At 42.4% G+C, this 21,089-nt stretch overlaps 1 protein-coding gene across 2 annotated transcripts in view; it reads right to left on the bottom strand.

Moving 5' to 3' along the window:
- The window catches only part of LOC130927696 (CUB and sushi domain-containing protein 1-like), a 687,910-nt gene that overhangs the window by 254,698 nt on the left and 412,123 nt on the right, over positions 1-21,089 (bottom strand). For both annotated transcript variants that reach the window (XM_057853669.1, XM_057853670.1), the window contains exons 8-9: positions 13,832-13,913; positions 11,988-12,112 (exon numbers count right to left, since the gene is read on the bottom strand). In XM_057853669.1, the coding sequence (XP_057709652.1) occupies positions 11,988-12,112; positions 13,832-13,913 (207 nt within the window). The remainder of the gene's footprint in view (positions 1-11,987; positions 12,113-13,831; positions 13,914-21,089) is intronic.

Below are 21,089 nucleotides of genomic sequence, written 5' to 3'. Positions count from 1 at the left end.
GGAAACCTGTCACCATCTGCAAGTGTCGGACTATTGCTTGCTACTTGCCTTGCTTACCGCCTGTGTGTTCATCGTCAGCCTTCGAGTTTCTCGACGTTCTACGGTCGTATTTTGGTTTGGTCATCTTTACTTTAGTGCTCTTTTGGGCTTTGTAGTTTGATTCTTGTACTCTGTTATATTCATGCATATTTCGCATGCTCCCTTTGTTGTACTTTATTATTATACTCGCGTTTATTTGCGTGCTCTCTCAGTTTGTTATATCCGCATTTTTCGCGTGCTCCCTTTGTTGTAATTTATTATTACACTCGCGTTTATTGGCGTGCTCTCTCAGTTTGTTAAACCCGCATTTTTGGCGTGCTCCCTTTGTTGTAATTATTAAACACAAACATTAGCTTTACCTGATCTCCTGGTCTGTTTTTGGGATTCACATCAACGGCTTGCCGTTCTTGACAGAATAGTCCGACCACATGGATCCCACGGACTCGGAGGATCTTTTCCGTGCTCTCGCTGGTCACGACCAAATGATCAGTCAACACGAGCAATCGATATGCAAATTAGTGGATGTGATCAGCTCGCTCACCACAAGAGTTGCGAATATGGCTCCGCCTGTAAAACCCGGAGGTATAATTGTCGCTACCGCGGCGCCCGACCTGCCCGCCCCTCCTCCGATGAGCCCGCCGGCGTCTTTTCGGGAGCCTATGTTGCCACACCCTCATCGTTATGAGGGAGAGCCAGGTGCTTGCCGACAGTTTTTGCATCAGTGCTCCCTTATTTTTGACCAGCAGCCTTTTACGTTTGCTAGTGATAGATCCCGTGTAGCTTATGTAATGAGTCTCCTCACCGGTAAAGCGGCTACATGGGCCATGGCGGTAAGCAACACAAGGCCCGTGGTCCGTAATTGTTTTGAAACTTTCGAGACTGAGTTCGTGAGAGTTTTTGATCATCCGGTTAGGGGCAAGGAGGCAGCCAGCCGCCTGTTGGATTTTTTTCAGGGCGATCTGACGGTAGCAGACTACTCTATTCAGTTTCGCATTTTGGCCGCGGAGTGCGGTTTTGGAGAAGCGGCGCTGTGTGGGATTTTTCGGCGTGGGCTGTCTTCTGCAGTGAAGGACGAGTTAGCGGCCCGGGACGATTCGTCGAATCTGGAGGACCTGATTTCCTTGTCCGTGCTTTTGGACAATCGTCTGAAGGAACGGGAGAGGGAACGTGCCATGGAGCCTCGGGGACGTCGTTGGTCGTCGTCGCGGAGCAGCCCGACTGCGGTCCATAAAGACGGCTTCGTCGAGCCGCCGTCCGTCTCTACGCCGACGCAGAGTCCAGTCCCGACGGGAGGGGAGCCTACACAACTCGGTGGCGGCCGCCTTTCTGCTGCGGAGCGACGGAGGCGGTTGGAGGCAGGTTTGTGTCTCTATTGTGGCTCGCTGGGACACCCTATCGCCGCCTGTGACGCTGTTCCTTCGCGTCGACCTGGATCTTCGGTTCCTGGGGTTCCCCTCGCCCGAGGGGGGCCGAGGTTCGTACATGACAGCAATCCGTCAAGTGAGTTGCCCCGCGACGACATAAAGGAACCCAGACACCCCCAAGGCGTTATGAGACTGCAACTGCCGTGTGAATTGTCACATGGTGGGGTTAATTTTAAGTTTACTGCTCTGATCGATTCGGGGGCAGATGATTGTTTTGTAGACCAGAGTGTTGTGGACGCTCTTGGCTGTACGTTAATAAGACTTGCTAGGCCAAAACGGGTTTTAGATCTCGATGGGCGACCCCTGGCGGATATTAGGTTTATTACGCCTCCACTCAAAACAAAACTGTCGGGCAATCATTTTGAGGTCCGAAGCTTTTTGGTTATGCCGTGTAAATCTGCTCCAGTAGTACTGGGGCTCCCCTGGTTGAAAGTACATAACCCCAATATTGACTGGGCTAAAACGCAAATAGTAACTTGGAGTACTTTCTGTTATGCACACTGTTTACGGTCGGCGTGTCTACTTCCCGCTCAAGCACACGTGACGACCGAGCCAGTTAATTTGGTCAATGTTCCTACTGATTATCACGATCTCAAATACGTTTTTAGTAAAGAGCATGCTATGACCCTACCGCCGCACCGTCCCTACGATTGTGCCATTAACTTGCTGCCCAATGCCCCACTGCCCAATTCAAGGTTATATCAGGTCTCTAAACCGGAGCAAGAGGCAATGAGGGAATACATCTCCTCTTCCTTAGCTGCTGGCCTTATTCGCCCTTCGTCTTCTCCTTTGGGGGCAGGGTTTTTCTTTGTCGGCAAAAAAGATGGGGGTCTTAGGCCGTGCGTTGACTACCGGGGTCTCAATGAGATTACTATAAAGAACAAATACCCCTTACCATTGTTGGATTCGGCTTTCGCCCCATTAAAATCAGCCACCATTTTCACGAAATTAGATTTGCGCAGTGCTTACCACCTGGTCAGGATTCGTGAAGGGGATGAGTGGAAAACCGCTTTCAAAACACCGCTCGGGCATTTTGAATACCTGGTCATGCCTTTCGGTCTGACTAACGCGCCTGCGGTATTCCAGAGCCTCATAAACGATGTGTTACGCGACATGTTGAATGTATTCTGTTTTGTATATCTGGACGATATTTTAATCTTCTCAAGAAGCCTGCAGGAACATCAGCAACATGTCCGCCTGGTTCTGCAAAGACTTCTGGAAAACAAACTATTTGTCAAAGCAGAGAAGTGCGAGTTTCACCAGGATTCAATACAGTTTCTGGGGTTTATTGTGGAAAAGGGACAGCTCCGGCCTGATCCCGCTAAAATTCAGGCAGTAGCCGAGTGGCCGACTCCAACATCGCGTAAGCAACTACAAAAGTTTCTCGGGTTCGCCAACTTTTACAGACGTTTCATTCGTAACTATAGTATGAGGGCCGAGCCCCTTACTAGACTAACCTCCAACAAAAGGCCGTTTACGTGGTCTTCGGTGGCAGAGGCCGCATTTGTAGGCCTTAAACGGGCATTTACGAGTTCACCTGTCCTGGTCCATGCTGATTCTGATCTTCCGTTTGTGGTCGAGGTTGACGCATCGAGTTCCGGAGTGGGGGCCGTCCTGTCCCAGAGGTCTACCGTCGACCAGAGACTGCACCCATGCGCATTCTACTCCCGCCGCCTCACCCCAGCGGAAGCAAACTATGATGTCGGCAACCGGGAGCTACTCGCCATTGTGCAGGCTTTGCAGGAATGGAGGCACTGGTTGGAGGGGACGGAAGAGCCGTTCCAGATACTCACAGACCACAAAAACTTGGAGTACCTTCGGGCTGCCAGACGCCTCAACTCTCGCCAGGCCCGTTGGTCGTTGTTCCTGACCCGCTTTAACTTTGCAATTACTTACCGTCCAGGGTCAAGGAATGGAAAGGCTGACGCGCTATCAAGGATCCATGAACCGGTGGAGGAGGGTCCTTCAGAGGAGCCGGTCGTACCTGACCGCCTGATTGTTGGGGCGCTACGGTGGGAGGTCGAGCGTCTGGTGGAGGAGGCCTTGCGGGGTGTAACGGTGCCTGGAGGCTGCCCCGCTGACAAGTTATTCGTTCCAGATGCTCAACGTGCAGGAGTGCTGAAATGGGGTCACACTTCCAAGTTCGCCTGCCACCCCGGTGTGTCTCGCACGTTCTTCCTCATTTTCCAGAGGTTTTGGTGGCCGGGTATGCGCAGGGACGTCATGGACTACGTCGCTGCTTGTACCATCTGCGCTCGAGGCAAGGCGGTTCATCGTCCCCCAGCTGGATTGCTGCATCCACTTCCTGTTCCATCTCGCCCTTGGTCCCATGTGGCACTGGACTTCATCACTGGACTCCCGCGCTCCAAAGGTCTTTCTGTCATCTTGACTGTGGTGGACCGTTTCTCAAAGATGGCACACTTTGTCGCACTCCCCAAGTTACCCTCAGCTCTGGAGACTGCTGATTTGTTGGTGGCGCACATATTCCGAGCTCACGGCATTCCTACTGACCTGGTCTCTGATAGGGGGCCACAATTCGTCTCAAAAGTTTGGGGGGCGTTCTGCAAGGCATTGGGGGCCACGTCAAGCCGGTCTTCTGGTTACCACCCGCAATCGAATGGACAGACAGAACGGGTCAATCAGGAGCTAGAGGCCGCCCTCCGCTGTGTTTGTCAACTGCATCCAGCCTCCTGGTCAGCACACCTCCCGTGGGTGGAGTATGCTCACAACACCCTCGTTTGCTCAGCCACCGGGAGGTCACCATTCATGACCGCATACGGATTCCAACCTCCATTGTTCCCGTCGCAGGAAGCAGAAGTAGTTGTGCCGTCTGTCCAGGTCCACCTGAGGAGGGCCCATAAAGTCTGGAGGAACACAAGGGCTGCACTGGTCCGCACGGCAGCACGCAACCGCCAGATAGCTGACCGCCACAGAAGACCTGCTCCGGTCTATCGTCCAGGCGAGATGGTCTGGCTGTCGTCGAGGGATTTGCACCTTGCTGGGACTTCTAGGAAGCTGAGCCCTAGATACGTTGGTCCGTTTGCTGTGGATGCTGTGGTCAATCCGGTCTCTGTCAGGCTGAAGCTTCCTAGCTCCATGAGGGTCCACCCAGTTTTCCATGTGTCCCTGCTCAAACCGGTCTCCACCTGCCCCTTGAACCCTCCGCCAGTGCCTCCTCCTGCTCCTCGCGTGGTCGACGGTGGGCCGGTGTATACGGTGCGTACCATTCTTGATTCTAGGAGGCGGGGTAGAGGGGTGCAGTACCTGGTCGACTGGGAAGGTTATGGCCCAGAGGAACGCCAATGGGTCCCCCGCTCCTGGATCCTCGATCCGTCGCTGCTGCGGGATTTCCACTCCCTTCATCCCTCGAAACCAGGTGGTCCGCCAGGGGGCGTCCGTTGAGGGGGGGGTTCTGTCATATTTGTGTGTGTTCTCAGCTCTTTTTTCTTTATGCAGCACCTGATCGAGCCAGATTGGCGGGGTAATGCGACACACCTGTGCTTGATTAGGAAAGCTCAGTATTTAAGGAAACCTGTCACCATCTGCAAGTGTCGGACTATTGCTTGCTACTTGCCTTGCTTACCGCCTGTGTGTTCATCGTCAGCCTTCGAGTTTCTCGACGTTCTACGGTCGTATTTTGGTTTGGTCATCTTTACTTTAGTGCTCTTTTGGGCTTTGTAGTTTGATTCTTGTACTCTGTTATATTCATGCATATTTCGCATGCTCCCTTTGTTGTACTTTATTATTATACTCGCGTTTATTTGCGTGCTCTCTCAGTTTGTTATATCCGCATTTTTCGCGTGCTCCCTTTGTTGTAATTTATTATTACACTCGCGTTTATTGGCGTGCTCTCTCAGTTTGTTAAACCCGCATTTTTGGCGTGCTCCCTTTGTTGTAATTATTAAACACAAACATTAGCTTTACCTGATCTCCTGGTCTGTTTTTGGGATTCACATCAACGGCTTGCCGTTCTTGACAGAATTGCTCTATAACTTGCACGACTAATTGAAAACAATGAGAATAAGTCTAAAAAATACGGACAATATGGCGGCGGGATACAGCGACTCGTCATTTTGTGACGTAGGTGAGTAGGGTCTATAGCAGATTGATGAGATGTGTCAACTTATGTGGCCAATAAGTGTACCTTTTCAACAATTCAAATGACCATTTTCTCAGGGACATCAACTCTGTAAAAAGAAATGTATTGTGTTACTTCCTGTAGTTATTTAAACATCCACTAATTGTTTGCTATTGTATCCAGTGCGCCGCAATAGTGATTCGATCTCACATAATTAGTTTAAAATTTGTGTTTTTAACAAATATACAGTTTCTTTCTTCATCTAGCTATGCTAACAATATACAAGGTGTTCCAAAATGTTTGACCCCATTTCGTAAGCCAATAATTTTGACAATTTTTGTTGGAATGACCTCAAATTTTCACAGCTTGTGTAGAAATGTTTCAAGTTTTTGTGTGTAACGTTTGGCATTTCTATCTTTTCAGGTTAACAAATGCCATTCACTTCAAAAGAAAAGGCATTTTGCGTGTTGGAGTATGCTCAGACTCAGTCGCCGGAAACAGTGCAGTGGGCCTTCTTCACAAATTTTGCAAAAAAGGCACCAACTACAAAACAAATTACCCTAATTTTCGCACTATAAGGCGCACCTGACTATAAGTCGCAGCCCACCAAATTTGGCACGAAAAAGGCATTTGTTCATAGATAAGCCGCACTGGACTATAAGCCGCAGCTGTCCTCACTGTATCATGGGATATTTACACCAAAAGATATTAACCAGTACAACCTTATTTGACAGCGGCATCATACGACCGACTGTCATAAGACCAAATGAACCATCATTAAACTTTGAACCAATTAGTGCAAAGTTTTATTGCTTCAAGAAGCTTCATTTTTGCCATCACTGCTCCCTTGGGGGAGACAGTCAACCTCTGCTGCCACCTGCTGTTGACTGTTGTCATCCAACATGCCTCTTAGCATGCATTGCAGATGTAAATGACAATCAAAAATCATGTTCTGTGCTAAATATTTCTTCAGTTACTGTTCCAATTGTTTCATCAATTGCTAGTTATGGTATTTGCTAACACTTTATTTGACAGTGGTGCCATAAGACTGTCATTACACAATCATAATTATGACATGTCTCTGTCCTGAGCATTCATGAATGCTTATAACATATGTCATTGAGTGTTATCCGGCAAATGATCTCACTTTTGAATGGATGCAAAAGATCCAACATGGACAAAAATTGAGCTAGTGACATGATTTGCCAAATGACACTTAATGACATAATGTCCATGATAGTGTCATGTCATAATTTTGATGATCTTATGACAGTCTTATGACACCGCTGTCAAATAAAGTGTTACCTAAAAAAATCAACAAATAAGCCACACTGGACTATAAGCCACAGGTATCAAAATGAAGGAAAAAAGTAGCAGCTTATAGTCCGAAAATTACGGTAGGTCTTGGCACCAAAAATTTCAAGAAATTTCAGTGAGTCTGGCACGAGCTCGAATACAGACTTGACGTGTGCAGAGTCACAGGCGGCACTCATATTGAACATTTATGAAAATCTGTCATAGAACCAACAAATATTTGTACTTTGTAAATTAAACCAATAAAACCTATGACCTTCAACATGAAGGGTATTTAGTTTCATTAAGATCCATAAAGTAGCTTCCGAGATATGGGCATTTAGAATAGGGTCAACCATTTTGGAACACCCTGTATATTTGGTAACAGGCAGAAAAATTAATGCTCTTCCATAGCTTATTAAACAGTCTATTCTCCTGTTGCTATTCATGCAAAACAATTTTGTTTTTGTTTATTTAAATGGGTTCACATTTCACACACTGAATACACTGAGACTGGTCATCATTATTTCAATATAGCTAGATATCATTTTTTGTGTCCTTAAATTAGCAGCCTGCAAAAGGAGACACTCTGCTGGTTATGTATTATTATTATTATTGTAATTGTGATTTTTTTTTCCCCTCCCAGAGGGCTTTGGGGGTGTCCCTCGGGTGGTGAAATTTATTGAAAGAGTATGAGTCTGCCATTTCAGCAGTATATGAATGCAATTACATCAGGTAGCCAATAATATGGATCGATTAAAGTATTTTAAAATGACATCAGACAATATCGACATCGGTTTTCCATTATCGGTTTTAGGCCTATTGACCCCATTCACGTGACGTCACAACTACGCCCCCCTGACTTGAGCCGCCATATTGTCAGTCAGCTCATCGTGTTTACATACAGTATTACCGCTACATTCCTCCTATTACTGCGTGTTTTTCTGCTTGTCTAAGGAATCACCGCCTAGTAAACGAACCCCAAAACTTTCCTGACAATCGTTAACATTGATTAATCAAAATGGTGAAGGCGTGTGTGGTGGTTTGTTGCAGTAACAGAAAAGATAAACGGTCATTTGTGTGCCCATTGTTAAAAGGACAAATCTCTAAAGCAGCACGGTTTATTTATCTCGGTCCATGATGCGTTTGTGTCGACAGCCGCCAAACATCAATAGTTGTAATGCCAACACGATCGCAGACATCATCAGACGGAGACTACGAAGCTCGTCGGCACGGTTGTTGTGGCGAAAAATAGCCGCCCCGTGTGAAATGTCCACCCTGACGGGAACGCCTACACGGAAACGACTTTCTTGTACTGTGAATATGTATTCTTTTACTCTGCTTGAACTAATAAATTTCATACCTGTCATTGGGATATGGTCGTGAAAACCTGTAGACTAATACATTTCTGTTCAAAGATGGTTATGTGGCCCAGTCCATGATTTGTTACTAAAATACAGTACTAATATTTTGTGTAATTCAATTATTTATTTAAAACTGATTTTACAGTCGTAAATCCATTACTGTAATGCGTCCATGAAAACATTTGATGTTTTCACTTTAATGAAGCATTATACTGGAAAGCACTCTCGTCAGGGGGGACATTTCACGCGGGGCGGCTATTTTTCAGCACACAGCGGCCCGTAGTCGAACCGCGGATCAAGTTTCATTTTACAAGCGTGAAAATCGTGACGCTCAGCTGCCCAAATGTCGGTTTATATTCGGGCCGGTGCCGATTTTGGGTACCCGACGCCTCATCGTAACATCAACTGGAGTATGACTGGAGGTTTTTGCACGAGACGGGACCGGACGGGAGGAAACATCGATTTGGGCATCAAATATGGATCTGGCGGCTGGATCGACCGAAGCTTTTCCAAATAACGGCTTTTATGCAACTCATCCAATGAGTTTACAGCGTCTGAAAGCACCGGGGCTTCCATAATTTGCAAGTGAGTCCACCTTTAGAAACTACGGTCATTGACAATACCAACACACAATGACGGACAATATGGCGGCACAATACAGAGATCACGTGATTGTGTGACGTTGGTGATTGGGGTCTATATCCATGTTGCCTTCAAAGCGAATGTGGAATTATTTTTCCTTCTGCCTTTATACAAGGGCTGATCACATCTTAGCACAGCAGTTTTGTTTATTGACCATTAGGTGTCTCTAAACCAGACATGTCTAAAGTCCGGCCCGAGGGCCAAATGCGGCCCGTGGTCAAATTTCATACGGCCCCCAGCCTCTGTCATAAAATCACTAACGTCTGGCCCGCATACAGACTTAATAAAATGGTCAGCAGTACTGCTACCAGCATATGAAGTAGCTTACACACTAAATGCTGCTTCTCATTTACCCACTAAAAGGTAGCAGCACTCTGAGCAAAATTACCCTGTGTGACCCTTTACTCCCAATGTTCTAAAATGGCGACAATCAACAAAAAAAAGAAAGTTGACTGTGACAGCCGACGCTTCAAGGATAGGTGGAAATTGGACTATTTCTTTACTAAAATTCGCAACAACTGTGTCAGCCTCATTTGCAAAGAGACACTCGCTGTTTTTAAAGAGTTCAGTGTGAGGCGACATTACCAAACCAGACACACTGACATGTACGACAATATTACAGGGAAGGTACGTAGCGAGAAATTGGAGCAATTTGAAGCTAGTTTAATTTTACAGCATTAGTATTTCGCAATAGGCCGAGAGTCGAAAGAGAACGCCACAAAGGCTAGTTGTGAGATTGTTGAAATTATTAATAAAAGAAAATAAAAAAATAGAGCAAATGTGACACACAGAATGGCTTGCTAAAATTTGCTTAAATATATTGTTCTACGTAAAGAACGTCAGCCAAGGTCGGCCCCCCACATTTTTACCACACCAAATCTGGCCCCCTTTGCAAAAAGTTTGGACACCCCTGCTCTAAACTATGATGCTTGGGATTTGTTATGTGGACAGACCATTTGCGTTTACCAAGAAAACTAGAAAAGTAATAAAATACAAAAATGTTCTATTTCTAATGCTTTGGTCAGCCCCTAGTGGCTCTTTGGGGTAACTACCGTAAACGTGATTTAATTTTAATGATTCCTTCTATTTAATTATGGACATTTTGGCTTATTTCAATTTATAGTTATTATATAGCCCATCTACAGTATTGGCCCGAATATAAGACGGCCCTGATTATAAGACGACCCCCTCTTTTTCAAGACTCAAGTTTGAAAAAACTTTTTGAACACCAAATTAATTTTTATACAGAAAATGATTACTGTACATCTGAAACAAATTATTATAACAATATATTTGGAAGAAAAAGCATGTTATTTTGCCTCATTCAAATCTTAATATCTGAACATTTAAATATGTAAACTAAAGTGCAATCGCATTCGTAAATGAATGGCTTCTGGTTTTTGAAATGTAAATAAACCATTCTATTGTGATAAAACAACAAAATTGCAATAACTGCATTAACCATCAAAGTGACGTCTAACTGTAACTGTAGTCTTGAGACAAATCTGAATAAGGAAAAACATTGCAATAAAATAATTCAAACTGGTTAAACTTGAGAGTAGCTGAGATCTGTCATGACAGAACATCACTTCAAAGATATCTGGCGCCATCTAGCGTCGTGAATGGGGAGAGTAGCTGATATCTGTCATGACAGAACATTGCTTCAAAGATATCTGGCGCCATCTAGCGTCTTGAATGGGTATAATGTCTAGACCGCGTATATAAGACGACCCCCTCTTTTTCAGTCTTATTTCAATGCAAAAAACACCGTCTTATATTTGGGCCAATACGGTATTTTCGATAACGTCAGTTGTTGTCTTATTTATCACTGAATGTTTATTTTATTTGAAAAACCATGTTGCAAAAAAAGTATTTACATTTATCATTATTAAAACATCCAGTCAGGCATCACAATACAACTGGCAATAACACGTTAAGTGTTCGACCGCATATATTGGTATCGGTATGATATCGGTACCGGATTTTTGAATTCGGACAATAATGGGATTCTGGTTATCGGTTTAAAAGTCATTATCGGACAACTCTATTTCCAATGGTACCACTTCTGTTGTTCAATTCTGTTGTTCTGTTTCTGTGTTGCCAGTACGCTCCTGATGGCCCTCAGATTTTGTTGTTTTAGCGCCCCACAAAAGCACAGCTTGGTACTGCTGTCCACAATGTGAACCGTTTGCTATGGGATGGCTGGAGTTGGTTGTTTGATTTTTCTGAAGTATCTCAAAGGTTGGGGAAAAAGTTTGACTGTAAACATAGTATGAATACTAATGTAGTGTAAGAATTGTAATGCTGAACTAAGTTTAAATTTAAAGTGGTCAGTAGTAGAGTAGTTTTAATGCTCAAGTATACAAGTGCATGACTGTTTGCTTTCTTTGAAACAATGCATTGGAGCTCAACTAGGTAATCCGTCAATGGGAGTGAGAACAAAAAACAGTAGTAGAAAGTCGACAGGAGCAGAAAAACACACTGACAAGGAAGAAACAGTGCATGTAGATTGGCTTACTAAGCAAGTATAAACAGCGGACAAGCTTGTTGTTTTTAGTCGTTGTTGTAGGGATGTGCAGCACTGGTAAAACAGGAGAAATCCTCTAGGTGCTTGTTGTAAAGCTCCACCACAAGAGATCTGCCAGCATTGTAACCCCAAGTGTAACAGGCACCATAAATATTTCTGACAGAAATGTCCATAGCACTTTTTCATGGCTTGGGAGATTCTTGTTTAGAGTAGCATCAGAAAGGTAGATGGAAAATAAAATGTTTTGCTCTTAGCCCTAAGCCTAGTTATCAAGGCAGCCAGTAAGCTCTTCTGGACGAACAGAAAAAACATATATTTGCATTTACAGAGACGCATTCCAATTGTTAATTAAATAATGATTTTGTTGTATTATTTAATTCAATTAACTCTGAGATTGCATTTCTATTTTTCATTATGTTTGTTTTGAAAACAATTTCTTCAGGCAGACGATGAAAAGAGTGATCCATCTTGGGGAAAATAAAATTATAAACACATGGCTTTTAGCTGGCAAGAAGCAACACCTAATGTTTTTTTTTAATATGGCTTCCGTCATATCATGTACAGTAGTATATCTTATTAGTAGTTAAGGTTTCATGCAAGTGACAGGTGGAAAAACCTACTTCGGCAGATGGGCCTGTGGTCACTCCAGGCAGCCAATGTGTCCGTCACTCTCTGACAGGTGATGCTTTTGGAACCTTGAAGAACATAACTGTCATCACAACTGAACTGGACGCTGGAGCCCACGCTATATTGGGAGACAAATCAGTAAAGATGTTGTTTTATCATGTTATAATTGCACAGTTACATATTTACAGTAGTACCTTTCAACTTTTGGTTTCAATTCTAAATGGATGTTTTCCTTTGCTCTCACTTGTAGTCTCATATGCCATTTAGAAAGCCTGCTACTTTTGCTCTGTCTTTCTTCATGCTCTCAATTCACTAATGTTTTGACCCGCCTGCTGTCTAACATGTGAGCGGGACATTCACCTATGTCAGCACAAGTCAGCATGACATCTTACATGTAAAGCTCAATGTCGCTTCCCTGCTGAAAGATACAACCTCCTCCTGGTCCAGCTTCTGCACAAGCTACTGGTTTTTCAGAGGCTCCATGCTGTTGTTACACACTCTACAGTGTACACATCTCTCTGTGAGCATGCAGAGCTGGGTCATTATTTATATGCAAATTTCATACAAGCACTGGCTGTGTAATTTGCAGCTACATGAGACAAAGGTATATTATAAATGGTCTATGAGTTGAAACTGATTAAATGTTGGGCAGATTTTGTTGCTTAATGTTTTTCTCTCAAGTAGGAAGACAGTCACACAAAACACTAATCATTTGCCTAAGAAGGCAATTTCTGGAAGACACATAATAAAACTTAAGGAAAAGGATAATCACTATAAAACCAACAGCAAGAAACATGCATGCATTCCTTGGAAAGAAACCAGGCATAATCTATTTGCTTATGAAGCTCATGTTTAGTAAAATAAATGTGCAATAAAATGATTGCAGCCACGTTAAGATCTTAAACACTGTTACAAGACACACAATCTTGATTTTATCCAATTCAACAAATTGCTGCAACAAAGTACTTGGTGGATGGAGTGCTATTAAACCAGAGTATATAAAATTTAGAGTAACTAAAATTGGAAAGTTTAATTTTCATTAGCTGCCTAAAATGTGAGGCCACGCAAATAGCCCACCCACCTCCAATTTAATTTCTTTCTCCTACTCCCCTTAATTGTCCAACAGCAAAATCCATTCTTTAAATCTTATTCTTCATTGTCACAATTTCAACTCCCTCTTGATTACAACTCATGAACAGCAAACATATATGATATGCACACTTCAATAATATGAAAATACACAAATGTTGATAATGACCTTTCACAAGCTCCAGTAATAGACCTATTACATTTGTGCAGCCGTAGTTACTAATGGCAATGAAGATCAGCAGGGGACTAAAGGATGATTTTCATTCTGAAATGTTCAAGCCTTAAAAAAAAATCCCATCCTTGAATCACATGTAATTACAACATGATATTTTCAGCTTCAAATGACATGCTCTCATGATAATTGCATCACACAAGAAGATCACGAATTGGCTTTTTTGGTGTTAGATGACACATCAGTGTGTCATCAAATGACTTTGTTTGTCAGCCCTTTATGTTGTTCCAATCACCTTGTTTTGACACTTTATTCCCTCTTCCTACAAACATTCAAAAAAAAAATATAAAGTAAGGTGGAAGGCAGTTTTGTACATGATGAATACAATATCAGCTGCTTCAAACATCTTGTGTTGGATATGGTTCAAATGAAATTGTTAGTTTTGGCAGATAATTAAAACTAACGAAAAAAAATTATTTTGTAAAAAGTGGACAGATCATCTGTGCAAAATGTTGCTTGTAGTGATCAGACTAAAAAGAATTTAGGGTGTTTGGATAAAATGAAACATGGACTCACTGGAAGGCAGATCCCATTCTCTTGCCATTTTCCGGGACTCCGGGATCTGGACAAACATCTCCAGCAAGGCCACTTTGACTCACTGTGAGACAGAAATAGAAGGACTATGTTTATATTCTTAAGTACACACCATTTTGAGAAATGTATAGCTCAATGTATGTTTTCCCATTAACAGAAATAAGAATAATGTATTTGTACCTGGGTGAAATGACAACAAAATGAATTGTAATTTAAAAACACAAGGGCATAGATGTTAACCAGCCAGAGAATATACAAAAACAAATCAATATTTAACCCAACTACAGTATTTATGTAATTACTGTATTATTATATCAGCAATAAAAGAAAAACCTCTGCACAACTGTAACAAAAATCCCCCAAAATATTTCTCATTCTATATCATAAAAAGTTGAATATATGAGAAAATTCAGCTGATTCAACTGAATGAAGACTTTTGACACTATGGAATCCAATCCATTTTGAGGCATGGCCTTATAATTAAAAGCAGAACATCGCAATTAAGAGGCAAACGTGCTAGCTACAACTTTACCAAGATGCATTAAAAACAAAAAGAAAAACATGTAAAATTTCAAAGCAAAGGCAACATGGAAGGCTATGAAACATTGACAAAACATGACAGTAGCAGTCAAAAGGCATGTTGTCATCTGCCAGAAGTCAGGGTGAACATGCTGTGTTGTAAAATATCTTACTGCATTTACTCATATTTGAAATTCAAAATAAACCCCATCCTGTCGTCCACAAAAGAAAGAGGAAAAGAGTTTAGGTCCCCGGATAAAAGGAGAAGCCAGGGTAACTTTTATTGAATGTGACAGCATGAACAAATGTTTTTTTAAGAGACATTTGACATCTTAGACGAAAAAAGCACAGCTATTTCTAACACATCAGTAACGGCTTCAAAATATTAATGCGACCGTGAGTCGGTATACCAGCACCCTTAAAATGAATCCAGGCTTCATCCTGTTACAAGTGGCAATTCGGCTACTCTTAGGAGATGAAAATATTAGTGACATGTTTACTTTAGCGTATTGTTGCTAGTTTGAACGGGAAGCCAAATGAAAAATCAACCAAAATAATTCATTAAGGTTGCTGTTTTAACATAAAAATGTGCAATTAGATGGTCAAAAAGAGAAACTGCTTTTGATAGCATTATTGAGGAACAAGCAAATAGATGAGAAAACCAGCCTTATCTTCAAACACTTTTCCTTTGTTTTGTCTTGCTCTCCTTGATGTCCCAACGTGACAAGCAATAGCCACATTTGAACAAATTCCTAACAAAAGATGTGAAGAGCACTTCAGACACCTGGAAAATTCTCTTTAACAAATACATTTGGGAAAAAGCGTTGATCACTAAAGAATAATGCTAATTCGACTGTGCATACAGAACTTCAGGCAGAATATTGTTCCATCTTTGTCATTTAAGGAAAGCTGTCACTTCAAGTGAGCCCTCTGAAACATTGCCTTCATTTTGATGGGTAGACCTTGACAACCCCACAGTATTATAGCATGTAGAGTACGATCATATCGGTGGATATGTTTAGGAAAACATTTTTGTTTTTACTAATCAAACTTCACACCATTAATATTTAGTATTATTGTAAAAACCCATTACAATTAAGTCATGTTACAAACGTACAATAGTAAGGGCTCACCTAGTTTAAGTTTAGTGACACTACAGTATAAACCTAGCACACCAGATTGATTGTTCAATATATCCACTACGAATATACAGGTATTCAACATATCAATTTAGGAAAGATCCAATAGAGACCTCTTTCATGGGAGGAACCTTCAAAAATATACGGGTGCTGATTGGATGATGGCCGTTTTCGTCACACTCGCGAAAACATTTCCCATCAAAAAAAAAACCTTTCAGTGACATTTATTTCTCTTTTTTTTAATGAAGAAGTTAAGTGTATTTAAAACAAGTACTGAAGCAGATAGTCGCTTACTGGTCACATCTGCAGCTCCCGCCTCTTTCCTCTGATTGTCTCGCCATCAGAGGACAACCAATCCACATGAAGCCACAGTATGACATATTGGTTCGTGGAAGAGAGAAAACATCTTTTCCTATCAAAAAAGTTTTCCATGATGTTCTTTCCCCTTCTTCTAATTAGGAAACTCAGGCTAGGTTTATACTGCAGGTCTTAATGCGCGAATCCGATTTTTTCGTGTTTTTCCAACTCGAGTGAGGCATTAACTTGACGGTCTGAACGTGACACGTCGCATAGAAGTGGATCATTTCAAATCTGATCTGGGTCACATTTTTCCAGAATGTGACTGGCGGTCTGAACTGTCAAATCTCCCAAATCGGAATCCATGCACTAATGACGTCAGCAAACAGCGAAAGCGGCAGGCAGGACAGCAGCGATGTAGATGTGCGTTAGCTTCCAGCTTGAACTCTGCTTTTCAGCACGAAGCGGGCTTGACCACAGTCATAAAAAAAAAATGAAATGAAGAAAACGATACGCCTGACAATTTTCAATTTTCATTCTGTGCGCCGAATGAGCAATATTTCATTATTTGCCTACATGGCCGAGTTGGGGCAAACTGACGCACCCACGTCATTTCACGCACACACGTCAAGGCTTATGTGTGTGCGTGTATGCGTTCTATCAGTCCATATAAACTTTGAATATAAGACTGAACAGGGATTATTATTGTCTGTAATTTGTGTCCTCTTTTTGGAAATCAAAATACGGTCACCCTGGAATGACATACAGCTAGCATGTGTAATTTGTTTTGATGCTCCTGCGCATGCAGGTCACTTTGCTGAGCGCATCTCGGACTGCGAATTAGTGCTACTTTGATGGGCTCAATGGACATAGGCAGTCTGAACGGGCGCGCCAAAAAAACAGATATGACAAAAAATCGGTTTTGTGCATTAAGACCTGCGGTATGAACCTAGCTTACGTGTATTTCCGCCAAAACCTCAGAAATTGAACAATCTACATGAATCACTTTGCACTCCGACAATGTATTCAACCACATCGTTGCTTCCTGGTCATGTCTGCCGCTCCTGCTTCTTTCATTTGATTGGCTTGAACATCAGATGACCGGGGAAGTGGTTGGACATTTGAGGTTTGAAAGATGGCACTACATGATAAAATGAATGAATCAGGAAGTACTGTCTTGCACGCAAGGCGAGTATAATCATGTTTCTAGCAGTTTTAAAACTGTAAATGCCACCTTTAAGCCAGTGCTTCTCAATTATTTTCTGTTACGCCCCCCCAAGGAAGACGTAAATGTTTCGTGCCCCCCCCAAACTCTCTGCCGCCACTGTAAATAGTATAATTTGTCTATAAAATTACTATTATAAATACGCATCTGCCTAACATTGCGCCCTTTTTTTTCTAATACAGAAAAAAAGTAACATAGATCAACTTATAATAAAGTATAACTTTATTAACATTGTTTTGTCTGTAACAGAGAAGACTAGAGGCGCATTAATTTGCCTTAATTAAAATAAAAAAAAATCCAAACTGTTAAAAACACTCAAGGTACATTTTTGACCATTTGATACAGAAAAATAAAATGTAATAAAATCAGTAAATAATAACAAATTAAAATTGATTAGAAACATTCACTCATGAGGACAATATGCCAAAAAATTTGACCGAAAAAACAAAACTGAATAAAAGAAAAAAATTATTTTTGCTGCTCACAGTATTTACTTCCTTGTGGTTTGGAGTTATTTTGCAATGAGCATGCTAACAATGCTCACTGGTTTAATGATATAACACTGACAAAGCAGGACAATTGTTGGAAAATTTTCGGCACGTTTTCGCTGAAAAACAAGCGGCTTATCAATGAGATTGGGGTCTAATGTCTTTAAGTGGCGTCTTAATTGATTTGGCTTCTGGCTGTCCGCTATAATTATTTTTAGACACAGTAAACAGTGGTCTTTCCTCAACACCCACTGTATTAAAAGTCAAAGCTAAAAGGCAAACGGCACGAAAAAAGCGCATTCTCGGCGGCAGAGGTAGAACCGTAGGTGAGGGCGGTCGTCGTGACGATCCCAAGCCGAAAATGGCACTTCTCGGGCGGCGAAGTGAGAACCGGACAAGACAGTGGGTCGCTGCGTGAGTGAGTCCGGTCGGAAAACGGCTTTCGAAAACGGCGGCGGCACATTGCTCCTCATATCTGTTTTCTGTTTGCTGAGTGCTCTTCTTTAATTCAAATATACTGCGCGCACTCTGAAACTGAGAGCGCCACTGCCACACAGTGAGTGGTTGTGCAAGTACACTTTATTCCAGTACGGCAACAAAAAAAAAACAAACAAAAAAAAAAAAAAAAGCATGTTCCCCGAGGTCACATGCGCCCCCCCTGGCATCGCTCTGCGCCCCCCCAGGGGGGCGCGCCCCACTATTTGAGAAGCACTGCTTTAAGCAATCAAATCTAAGCAAATCAGCGAGATTTAGACATTGCAGCCTCAGGGACAAGACACCTGGAAGGCGATGCTGATATGCGGAAGTCATTGCCGTTGAGCTGAAACGCAACACATGGGGAGCGATGTGACTGCAGCGGCAAGCGACAGTGACACGCTCTCTGCCTGTGCGTCATCGCTCATCTCTCATTGGCTATGAATTTTGATTTCAATTTTTCTGGTCTCTTCTGAGCTGAACTTCCCATACTGCTGCTTTTTCATTTACCGTATTTTTCGGAATATAAGTCACAGTTTTTGTCATAGTTTGGCTGGGGGTGCGATTTATACTCAGGAGCAACTTACTGTATGTGTGAAATTATTAACATATTATGATATCATTTCACATGTTCTTTTGGTGTTTTGGAGTGACAATGATGGTTTGGTAAATTCGTGAGCATGTTCTTTATGCTATACTTATCTGAATAACTTTTAATAGCTATGGCCATGTTTGCGTTCTGCCGTTGGTAATGTGTGTTCAATTGTATTATTGGCTTTTTTATATTGAAATGCATGCTTTTAGTTTGTGGCGCTGTCACACCCACGCAGGGGCGCGCCCCACTATTTGAGAAGCACTGCTTTAAGCAATCAAATCTAAGCAAATCAGCGAGATTTAGACATTGCAGCCTCAGGGACAAGACACCTGGAAGGCGATGCTGATATGCGGAAGTCATTGCCGTTGAGCTGAAACGCAACACATGGGGAGCGATGTGACTGCAGCGGCAAGCGACAGTGACACGCTCTCTGCCTGTGCGTCATCGCTCATCTCTCATTGGCTATGAATTTTGATTTCAATTTTTCTGGTCTCTTCTGAGCTGAACTTCCCATACTGCTGCTTTTTCATTTACCGTATTTTTCGGAATATAAGTCACAGTTTTTGTCATAGTTTGGCTGGGGGTGCGATTTATACTCAGGAGCAACTTACTGTATGTGTGAAATTATTAACATATTATGATATCATTTCACATGTTCTTTTGGTGTTTTGGAGTGACAATGATGGTTTGGTAAATTCGTGAGCATGTTCTTTATGCTATACTTATCTGAATAACTTTTAATAGCTATGGCCATGTTTGCGTTCTGCCGTTGGTAATGTGTGTTCAATTGTATTATTGGCTTTTTTATATTGAAATGCATGCTTTTAGTTTGTGGCGCTGTCACACCCACGCAGGGGCGCACTCGCACTTGTTTACGCAAAGACTAGCGCTCACACGCCAGAAGAAGACTGATAGCTACGCAACGTCTCTGAGCGAGTGGGCGAGAGAGAGAGAGAGAGAGAGAGAGAGAGAGAGAGAGAGAGAGAGAGAGAGAGAGAGAGACACACATGGCTGCGAACCTACGTTCATTGTTTATGCTTGTAAAATAGCTCTAAAGTGGCAACGCCTGTGTGTATCATCTTTTCGGTTGTTGTTGTGTGTTTTCCACCCGCAATCGGACACTTAGAGCCAGTTGTGTGGTTGTTTGAACGATGTCCTAATGCTAGCGAATGCATGCTAACCGTTTTCTGTAATAGCTGTAATAGCACCTAATTATCATTTATTTAAGTTGATTCGAACCTGTTCGGTATCGAGGACGAAACTGATTCAGCAAATTATATGGACGTCCAGCATCGTCATTTGGGAGTTTAGCTCGCTGGACCAGGACTGAGCCGTAGCATCCTAGTGAGGACAGTATATTCGGATTTCGTTGTTCATGCACTGTATACTGTACACTTATTCAGTATGTTGTTCTCTATTGTATTTTTATATTAAATTGCCTTTCAAGATGACATCTGTTCTATGTGTTGGATTTTATCAAGTAAATTTCCCCCAAAAATGCGACTTATACTCTGGTTATATATGTTTTTTTTCTCTTCATTGGGCATTTTATGGCTGGTGTGACATATACTCAGGTGCGACTTGTAGTTCGAAAAATTCGGTATGTCCCGGAAATCATGCCAACAGGTATCATAAAGTATGTGTCGGTCACACACTGCTTAAATGATATGCTCGTCAATGTTAACAATGTATGGGTTGGGTCATGTCCATTATTTGTTGATCAATAAATCCGTTGCTGATTGGTTGTAGTGCCAGGCCAAAGCAACAGAAATAGAACCGTTTCCTATTTTCTTATATTACATCGCTGGTCCGCGTGTGCACGTAACCGTGCACGAGCGTGAAATTTCATGCGCACAAACGCGTGTCGCTTCTCCGCAAGAGCGTAAAATTTCATGCGCACAAACGCGTGTCGCTTCTCCGCAAGAGGGTTGGCAAATTTCGCTTCGTCGCCCTCGTTCCTTAGAAAATGTATCGAATGCGAGCCACGGTGCTTCCCGTGTGTCACGACCCTCAGTTGGTAAAGAATAAAAAACACTACATCAACGGACGAAGAATAGCATTAGTATGCCAACAAAAAAAGCAACAGCAATAACAATGAAAAAAATAAAGATATTGTTTTAAAATAAACCTTTAACTGCTTTTTCGCACTCAAACTTTAGCTGAAATGTACAAAAGGATGCAGAAGTTTCAGAAATGCAAGCTATAAGATGAATGGGTGATTTTCTTGTGTGCTGTGGGTTGTGAGTGAATGGACAATTTGTATGCATGGATGTGTGGGATATGATGCAAACAGAAAAGGCTGTCTTGCAGCTCCACCGAGGTTTTGATGTTCTTTCCAAAAACACATCACAGAAACATATAAACACATCCTGAAAACGCACACTCTCAGCCACATTCCTCTCATCTTTTTCAGCCCCACTCATGTTCAAATGACATTCATTGGCATCCCTTACAAAGGTTCATTTGCCAAATACAGCTCATTCAAACTACATGAGATTGTAAA

The sequence above is a fragment of the Corythoichthys intestinalis genome, chromosome 1, assembly GCF_030265065.1.
Source record: "Corythoichthys intestinalis isolate RoL2023-P3 chromosome 1, ASM3026506v1, whole genome shotgun sequence".
NCBI classification, from domain to species: Eukaryota; Metazoa; Chordata; class Actinopteri; order Syngnathiformes; family Syngnathidae; genus Corythoichthys; species Corythoichthys intestinalis.
This window is presented reverse-complemented; position numbering and strand designations above follow the sequence as displayed.